Genomic DNA, 9,746 nt, shown 5'->3' with positions numbered 1-9,746 from the left:
TTCCATAAATAACTCTTAAATGTTTAATGTTTAACAGACATTTTAACCACAAAAAAAAAAAAAAAACTGCTAATTAACATATTATAGCTCAAATGGTTGTCAAATTAAAAATTTTATGATCATAGAACAAGTGTAAGAATGATACTCTTAACTTGTTTACCACTTAAATTTCAATTAAGTAGTATTAAATCTAAAACATTTAAGATATATAGATCAAGTTTAGATTCATAGAACAAAAAATTGAATAAGAATGGTACTCATAATTTAAGATATATAATTAAAATCAATTATTTCTCTTCTTTATTTTTTTAATAAGTTAAAATATAATTGTAATGAAGGGTAAATTTTATATATTGAACAATTAAAATCTAAAAAAGTGAATGAAAAATTAATGTTCAAGTTTAATTTGGTTTTCATCCTTTTATCAGAAAATTATAAAACAAATTACACAACAAATAATATCTTTGGCTGTTGTAACCCAATTGCTGGTTTTTGTTGTGTTTCATAGCAATACATTCTCTATGTTTTGGCATTTGTTATTTTATATAAAAGCATTAATTATTTGAATCAATTATGCTAGACATCACGACGTCCATATACTACCAAAACTATTAGGTCCAAATATTGAAAACAAATCATTTTATGGGCTCTAAAAAAATGAGAATTAATTTAGTGGACCTGAAGAGATATGCAACAGATAGAAGATGCTGAAGCAGAAGGCTACAAGGTGAAGGTAAAATGGTAAGAGAAATTAACATTATAATTGAAACAGACATCAATGCGGTGAGTAAAAATTTTGGAGATATGACCAATTTGTATTTGTTTACGCGAACAACTTCAGTCTTCAGCTAAACATTTTAACTCTAAAAGAACTGTAAATCATCCTTTCTTTGCCAAACCCATTAAAAAATACACTAAAACAACTGAACCCACTACCAAAGTCTACAGTCAATCCACCTATAACTCACTGTACTACCCAGCCTTACAATTTTCATCAGTTCATAATAAATGCCAAAAAGAATTCAATCAGTAAATAAATAAAATATTCAGAGTTCTGGAGACTGGAAAATCCCAATATTGTTATTTTGTTATCCAATTATTATCTACAGCCATCCATACCCCTAAAAAGAGGGCGTTTCATAATTCACAAGAGAAAAAAACAGCTTAAAAATGCAATGTAATTAAAATCAAATCCAACTTTCCTGTTAACGATTTTTACCCTCCTTGATTTCCTCCTCGTCGTCGTGATTAACCCTAGATAATCCCATACCACGACCCACCGCCGGCCGCGCCTCCACCACCGTCGCCGACGACATCTCCATCTGGCAAACCCTAACGGCACCAATCAATCTCTCCGGTAGTTCCTCCTCTGTCTGCGACTCCACCAGGAACCCCATGTCTATGGTCACGCTCGTCACGTATCCCAATGCCAGATGCAGAATTGCGCTGGCGATGGCGGAGCTCCCTATATCAACGTCAATCTCCAAGTAATTGGATCCTCTGTGATAATTACATGTCAAGGCCTTACCTAGAAGGCAGGCGCTGTAGTTTCCGACCGTCTTTTTCACGATCCATGGTCCCTTGACGATCCGGTTGACGATCTTGAACCGCTGGTTCCTGAACGAGTCGTCTCCGTTGATGAACCGGTAGAGGAGAGAACAGGAGGGAATAGGATCTTCCGTGGCGAAATAGAATACCGCGCTGTGCTGGTCTTTACCGGGGACTTGGAGATTAACGGCGATGATGAAGCTCTTGAGGGACTTGCCTTGAGACTGCGCCTCCTTGAGCGCATTGGCTACACGATTATCTGGACGAGCTAGTACGTTGTCGAGCTTGGTGGTGGACTTAAGCCAGTCCATGCCAGCGGGGGAGAGTAAGTAGTCGCCGGAGGGGGATTTTTGTCTTTTGGTAAAGTAGTTGGTGGAGCGGAGATGAAAGAGTTCTCCAGGAGGAGAAGCCCAGCCATTGATTCCGGTGTGTAGATCGACGTGGCGCAAAGAACCACCGTGGACGGCCTGGGAAAGCCAATCAGGTAGCGTGGAGGGGGAGGCGGATCTGGAGCATTTAGTGACGGATTCATCGGCGGAGGTCCGGTATTTGTGTTTCGTTGGGCACATGGCGAGAATCAAAGATCCTCTCTCCTCTCTCTCTCTCTCTCTCTCTCTCTCTACAAGAGACACGCACTCTGAAATCTTAATCAGTGTTTTCAGACGATAGTTTGTTATCTTATACGAGTCTCCCGTATCGAGTGAAGAGTAAAGCAACAGACGAAGGAGTGCCCCGTTAGTACAAAAATTGGTGCCCCGTGTCCTTTGAGTTCCACGAAACTACAAGATTGTCCCAATCCTTTCAAGGACAGACCAGCATTCACTCCACCCACCCAGCCACGTCTCCTTATTTTCCAAAATTCAAACTCACCGCCCTCTATCAAAATAGTGACAAAAATATTTACTCTGCAACAGAATCAAAAAGTGATTTTAAGAAATAATTAATTCTTTGATTTTTCTTGTGTAGGATTCTTTTTAATTATTAAGAGATTTTTTCACCTTTCTATATTTATCTAAAGTTTTTTTATAAGAAAAAAATTATAAAATATAAGACAGTATGAGTACATATTAATTAAACTTTTTTTTTTTTATATATATTTAGTCTGAATGAATTTACAGAAATTCATATACTATTTTGTTTAAGGAAATTTAAAATTATTAGAAATAATATTAATATAATAATAATATTCAGTCTAGAAAAAACTAAAATGTAAGGTAACATTAAAGACACCTTAGTAATTTACACTATATATTTTATTGTTAATCAAACATTAAATAAAAAGAGTCCATTCGGTCAGATCTTTTTATATTCTATAGTTTTTCCATTTCACCATGTGTTACTCGATGAAAATAAATAGGATTTACTTTATTCACATACACTAATTACGGTAATAGTAAGGAAAGTCAATGGATGACGTGGATTCTGTTTCTTTGGGGTAATCTGGCGGCTGAGTTCAGTGAATCAACACAATGGTAAATATGAATATTAATTATAATGAGAATCATGATATATGTGAGTTGTATGGAGGCCGGCCAACCCAACTGGTATGAGTTGGGCGAGAATATCATTTTCTTTTTAATTATTAATTTCACTTAAAGAGGTGGTTGGCACAAACCAAATATAATCGGTAATCATTGCTAATAAATAGAAAGAGATGTGAGAGTTAAAACTACATACAGAAGAAGCTTGCACCACAAACTAAAAAACAGAGACACGTACAAGACATGAATGGGATGGAAAGTTGATTCGATGTTCGTGTTGACTTCATCATCATCCACGGTCAAGATAGTGACACGTGGAATAATAAGCCGAAAGCTAATAAATACATTCCTACAATGACTTAAAAGAGAAGTCACTGGACCGGCCCAACACGTGGGGCTGTCACTCGGAGGAGACCTCAACCCTACCAACGAATAACGGCTTTTCTTTTTATTAAAATTTATTTTATGAAAACAGTAATTTCGAAATAACTTCTCAGAAAACACGAGTTAACACGAAACTTGTCCAGCCCATCCCGAATCACTCACCACCCAGTACAAAAAAGGAGTGCAGATTCTAAGACAAAAATATCATTTTTGTCCTCATTAGACTTCCAAATCAACATGCCCGCTATTGTCTGCAAATGCAAACAACATAATAAAGTATCAACTTTAAGTTTCAACAAGGAAAAAATACATGTACCCACACACGCGAGTTGAACAAGTGTCAATTCAACTCAATCATTGACCCAACCATTTGACGTCTAATCGTTGTTTTAACACCAGGATGGAGTCCACCCGGGCAGTTTAACTTTAGCCCATGTGCTCCGCAACCTCCATGGAGTCCACCCGGACATGCTTCAAGACTCACGTTTCTGGCTTTGCTTTACTTACCTCACACCCAAGGACTAAGTCCACCCCAACTGCCAATGCAATCCACATTCCCCTCAATTCCTAAAGCTGGCTTAACTACTGCCCTTTCATCCCCTGTTTAATGGCCGTAAACCAACCGCTTAAATTGCCTTTTCATTCCCCATCTAAGGAAGAGATCAGTCAGCTAGTAAACAAGCTTAACTTGCAAATCAAGTACACAATTTAAGTTTTTCCTATTAAATCTAAGAATTTCTTCTTGTTTTCTTTGCAAATCTTCTAATTCCAGTATGAATAAACCCACCTTTTATCGGACTAGAAAGTCACTGTCTTAAAGTTCAAGAGGTAGCCAAACAATTTCCATGCTACTTAACCCACTGAAGAAAAAAGCTTTAAATTAGACAAGCTGAGTATAAAAACTCCTCACTAATCTTGTCTTGTGTGTTTTAATTTCTCTATATTGCTTCTTTGCTTTCAGTTTTAGATCCAAAAAACAGAACTAACTTCCTTGCTCTACTCAATCAAATAAGTAAAATATCTTTATTCTAACTAGAATTATCACAAGTCAACCTGCAGTAAAACACACTAGTAACAGTAGTATATAGCAAAGATATACATGAGTTCCGCTGAAAAAGATAGTACCTAAGTTTTATAAGCTTCTTTGACAAATATGTTCTAAGACTATTTGAAACAAATGCACTCATATTTTGAAACTTAAAATATTCCTGTTTGAGAATTAAATCTCTCGTTCACTTGGTTAATGTTAGTTTAGTATAACAATCCTGTATGTCCTTAGATAACTAACACCCATAAGCGTAAAATATGCTGTTGCATCCCTATAAGCTCCCTTTGACAAAAAGAAAAAAAAAAACAGAGCCAAACACCCTCTCGATCATCGAGTCTGCTGGTTCTTCAAAATAAAAGTTGTCTGCTGAGCGTCAGTGCAAACTTACAGGCATGAACAAATATATCATCTCAAATCTGTTATATTGCAACGAACGGACAATAACACAAGATTCAACTAATTGAATTCATATTAGTGTTCCAATCCAAATCCAACAAACCACATACACTGGAAACAATTAAAATCTAAAAATGTTGTATCAGGTAATGATTTGAATTTAAAAGCAACAGAGAGACAGCAACATGCATGCATATGCATTTATTTGGTCTATAATACATAATAAATATGGAATGAAAATCCCACATTTCCACACCATATATATATATGATTTATATATATACATACATATATAATATATATATTGAAGAAAGTTCCAGATCATATATGTACTTTCATATAACTTCTTGCAGCCCCCTAAACGAGGCCCAAGTTTCATTTGCAAAATTTAAGCTAATACAGTCACCTTATAACTTTTCTTTGAAGAATAATACACTCATCTTACACCTTATCTAAACATAAAAACAGAGAAGGAAACAAATGTGGTTAAATAAAAATACGGTTGCTTTCATTTTCAGGAATTTATAGTTAAACAGGAAGGAAACAGTTTCCAGAAACTTCTTATAAACTGTAAACTAACAGCTAATGAAATAATGATGTTACTAATCATCTTGACAATTTTAGATAACATAAAAATATTACACTGAACCGTTCCTAAAAATAGGCCAATCTTTCAAGGAATTTGGACTCCAAAGTTATTTAAAATTAGGAGTTTATGAGGTGAGATATCAGCAAGCTAAAATTTTAACAATAGTACAAACATTTTTTGGGTGTTCAGATGGGGATGGCGGAAGGGGGAGAAGAGATAACAGGAAATAGCTCATGCATGGAATACAATGAAGTACATCAATAGTTCCATCAGAATCAGGTCATAAAAGAAATTCAGAAACTAATATCTATGTATGTCATTACTGCATTATTTGAACCGCACAATTAGGCTCATAGTACATGGTGCCAGTAGGCACCTGGGAAAAATTCATGTATGCTAAAGATTTTTCTGGAATTGAGAAAAGCAGACATGCTAGCAGAATATTTGCTTAAAGCGATTGAAGAGGTTGACCATCAAGTGTCCTTCAACTTGTGAGCGATAATGCTAACAACTGTAAACAGCAGCTAAACAGTGAAAAGGTGCACAAAACACATTGGTCTTCTTGGGTTGTTCATTCTCTTAACTTGGTCTTTAGACATTCAGTTTCTGGACTGGAATAGTTGAAAAACACTTAGAGAAAGGGGAAACCATTGTCAAATACATTAACAACAATTCACAAGATCCAGCAATTTTCAGATCTCAATCAAGGCTAGAGTTGCTAAAAATAGCAAAGACCAAGTTTGCATCAAACCATATTTAATTGAAAGGTTATTGATTTTAGAGAAGCTTTTGCCACTTGCTATTTGCAAATCGAGAGAATAGATTAAAAAAAAAGGGAGAAGATTGGTCGTTTAGCTTCTAAAACTATATGCAGTGAACAATTCTGGGATGATTTGGAGAAGACTATCTCTATCACAGAGCTCATTTACCCATTGATTAGATTTGTTCATGGAGATGGAGAAGAGATGGGATGATTTATGAAAGAATGGACTGCATGCTTGAAAAAATTAGAGACATTATCAGGAACAACAAATATGCAGATGAGTATTCACAGAAGGAGAAGACTGTCCTAGACATATGGAAAAAGATGAATATATCTATGTATTGTCTTTACACTTAACCCGTAATTTTATGATCCTTGTTATGTTATAGACAAGTGGATATGCTAGAAGAGCTCCAAACTTTGACATGGTGGTTATTACAAGTGTCCTAGAGGCTTTTGCAGAAATAGCTGAAAATAAGGAAGAGGAGAAATAATTGCGTAAGTAATTTGCAGATCTTCACAAGAAAATAGTGATTTGCGGACTTGCAGCTGCCCAACATCATGTATGGAGCTTATAAATTGGTGGGCAACATATGGGTCACAAACTCCATAATTGGCTGAGGTGAAAAAAATGTTGATCTCAACCATTACGTAGTTCTTTAGCTGATAGGAAATGGAGGACATATTCCAACATCCATAATGTAAAAAGAAATAGATACAAGGTTTGACAAGTTAGTTTTTTATCCACTCAAATATCCATTTTCAATCATGCTTCTCAAAAAGTTATAAGGTTGGGCGTTATAGGAAATGGGATATTGATGCAGACGATATAAACGTAGAGGATTCCATCATTCGATTGGAAGACGTGAGATGGATTTCTTTGGCCGGGGATTATGTTGACATTCCAAAAGTTAATGACTAGGAAGTGACAACAAATAAAGGGAAGAGAAGGTGATGTCTTATGTTTTCTTTTTACTTGCAACTCATGGTTTTTTGGTTTGAATTGTTTGTTTCAAGATTTAGGTTACTATTTTTCTTATTAATTTAACAACTTCGCTTATCATGTCCAATATAGTATCTATTATTTGATTATAAAGTATGATAAGAAAGCAGAAATTCTCTTGAATCAATATACCTTTGAACTCTAAACTACACTTGTGATCCAAATGTCGATCCCAGTGAATATCAAACCAAGAAATTGCCCGATTGTCAAAGCCTACTCAAATTGAACCACAAGTCAAACTCAAGCTCTATTATATTTGATTAGACCAAGTTCAAGTACTCAAATATTAGGCTCAACTCAGTTTGTTCCACCCCTAAAATACCAATATACTCACTCTAAATTGATGCTAAATGTAAGTTAAAAATAAGTTTTTGAATACTAAGAAAATTTTCCATAAATGTAACTTTAGTAATTTTATCTGTTATTTATGCATTTAGGAAAATGTGATCAATATTTTTTATTTTTTTTATTAGAAGTAAGAAAATATTGAATTTGTTACTATGGTTATTTCAATATTTCTTCTTTTGTTTTTTTTTTTTGCTGAAATGTCAGGTTCAAAGTTTGTATTAAATTGTAATTATTGCGAATGTAAAAGGACTTAACCAAGGGAATAGAAGAACGATTTAATTTGAAGTACCTTCATTTAGTAAAGTTTTTGTAGGGTTTTTTGCTTCCCCTTGTTCAGTGCTTTTATCCTAGTGTTCAATCTTCTCTTATCTATCATATTCCTGTCATCCATTCTATTTCTGTGTTTTATCTCTCTAAACTGCTTGTTCGTGCTTCTTGATCTTATATTTTCCTCCTCCTTACTCCCACACGCTTCTAGTTTCCATCACTAGCTATTTTGTCCTTTCCAACATCACTAGCCACTGAACCTAAATTCATCACACTCAATTGGTACATCACTTGAAATCCCTACTCTTCCATTGCACAACTCATTTGCTTGGTTCAAAAAACTAAAAGCATCTCAATCATAATTAATAATAAATCTCCAAAAGTCTAGCAAATATTTCTAAAACATCATAAATAATATGGACAACATAAAATATTGATAAAAAATGCATAATTATTATATAAATATTCCTACTATTAAAATCATTCTGTTTCAGCTTGTTCCTTTTCTGCATCACTACATCAGCAAAAATGTAAAGGTCATAATCAATGTTCTAAAGCATAGCATCAGATTATGAATTACATGATAAAACCTTATTCTATAATATAATAAGCTGATCCTAGGACATTAGGTTACTGACAAGCACTCAAAATGAAAACATTGGAAGGCAGTAACAATGTGTCTGACATTTATTGAGTCATCCGTAGACTTGTCTTCTAGACATTTTTCTACTGCTGAAACCACTGGATGTTGACGAATCTTTTCATTTAGGAATTTTACTTCATTATACCCTGAGAAGAAATTGCACCCACCTTTAAAATCATTTCACATACAAAATTTTGATCTAGAAAATGTAAATATAAACTGATTTTTGTCTGAGGAGTAACTTCTACGAAAACCGGCATAATCTCCACTTGATGACAATAACAAACTACAACAGCCCGAAGAACATAAAAGAGAACTGTTCTTTCTATGAAGTGATTAAACACTACAACCACAATCAACCAAATATGCCATAAATTGAGAAATGGGTAAAACATGACGAGAACAACACTCAAAACGTAATTGGTCTACATAATTATTCACTTCAGGTTGAACTGCGTATTTCACATTTATTCCAACTATATTACAAAAAGCTTAAAGCATAAATATACCGAATAAGCAATTCATCTACAATCCTAAGCACCAAGTTTATCCTAAAGAAAGAGAGATAAAGCGTACGACCGAACCTATTATACTGTATTTTAGTGTGCCTTTCTTCTCTGGGGTTGCTTATCAGTCGCTAGTCTGTAAATCCAGTAAACCTACGACCCGTAAAAAAGAGATTATATATACAGCGAAAAGAAATGGAATGTAAAAGGCTTAATGACCAGACAAGACTTCAAGATCTCACCAAAGCAAGTACATGAGCTGCTATAAGGAGAACCACAAAGAGTGGTACTAAATCGAGGAACCATGGCCGGAGAGGAGATGGTGGCTCGATCGCCATTTTACATAAATGTAATGACGCAAACTGTCTGTAAGAGCCCTAAAGAAACTTTGGGTTTGAAACACTTGCGACTTGGGACCGAAGCAATGACCGTGAAGGCCGGGATTGCAGATTGCTGCTATGAATCGGTTCGGGTCAACCAATGATCCGACTCTGGTGCGGAAGGGGAGCGTTTGGCGACGGATATTGCCGCAGCCCTTCCACGATTCAAAAGGTACCAGTAACCAAACAGTACCTTCTTATGGGAAGACCTTAACCTAAATTCTCTTAAAAAATTTATAGCATTTTTTAGTACATTAGAAAAAAATACAATATTGTTTTAGTCCCTAAATTTTTATAATCTTAGATTCTAGAAATTTTTTTCTTACAAATTTTTCCTTTACATTCATTAAATTATTTCAGTTATAATTTTTATTTTATATATATTCTATT

General features: G+C 34.8%; 1 protein-coding gene and 1 pseudogene across 5 annotated transcripts; both read right to left on the bottom strand.

Annotated features, from left to right (window-relative positions):
• Positions 1–1,059: 1,059 nt before the first annotated feature.
• Positions 1,060–2,305, bottom strand: LOC110816303 (protein ENHANCED DISEASE RESISTANCE 2-like pseudogene; annotated as a pseudogene).
• A 2,275-nt stretch (positions 2,306–4,580) lies between these two features.
• On the bottom strand, positions 4,581–9,554 carry LOC110816294 (uncharacterized). 5 transcript variants are annotated; one of them, XM_088208454.1, is made up of 3 exons: positions 9,219–9,554; positions 9,055–9,129; positions 4,581–4,877 (listed from the first exon to the last, which is right to left on the bottom strand). In XM_088208454.1, the coding sequence occupies exons 1-2, from the start codon at positions 9,312–9,314 to the stop codon at positions 9,070–9,072; spliced, it is 156 nt and encodes a 51-aa protein (XP_088064580.1). In that variant the 5' UTR covers positions 9,315–9,554; the 3' UTR covers positions 4,581–4,877; positions 9,055–9,069. The 5 variants fall into 5 exon arrangements, with proteins under 5 accessions (XP_088064580.1, XP_088064582.1, XP_088064583.1 ...); XM_088208456.1 differs by having other exon boundaries at positions 4,581–4,824; XM_088208457.1 differs by having other exon boundaries at positions 4,581–4,806.
• Between the last annotated feature and the right edge of the window lie 192 nt (positions 9,555–9,746).

The sequence above is a fragment of the Carica papaya genome, chromosome 7 (assembly GCF_054855325.1).
Source record: "Carica papaya isolate Zhongbai chromosome 7, ASM5485532v1, whole genome shotgun sequence".
In the NCBI taxonomy this organism is placed as follows: domain Eukaryota; kingdom Viridiplantae; phylum Streptophyta; class Magnoliopsida; order Brassicales; family Caricaceae; genus Carica; species Carica papaya.
This window is presented reverse-complemented; position numbering and strand designations above follow the sequence as displayed.

What these genes read in the sequence shown, in the direction of transcription:
- LOC110816294 (XM_088208454.1), bottom strand. Translation starts at nt 9,314, where the DNA reads ATGGCGATCGAGCCACCATCTCCTCTCCGGCCATGGTTCCTCGATTTA. An exon ending in CAGCTCATGTACTTGCTTTG is followed by an intron (nt 9,130 to 9,218) that starts GTGAGATCTTGA and finishes TACGGGTCGTAG; the next exon opens with GTTTACTGGATTTACAGACT.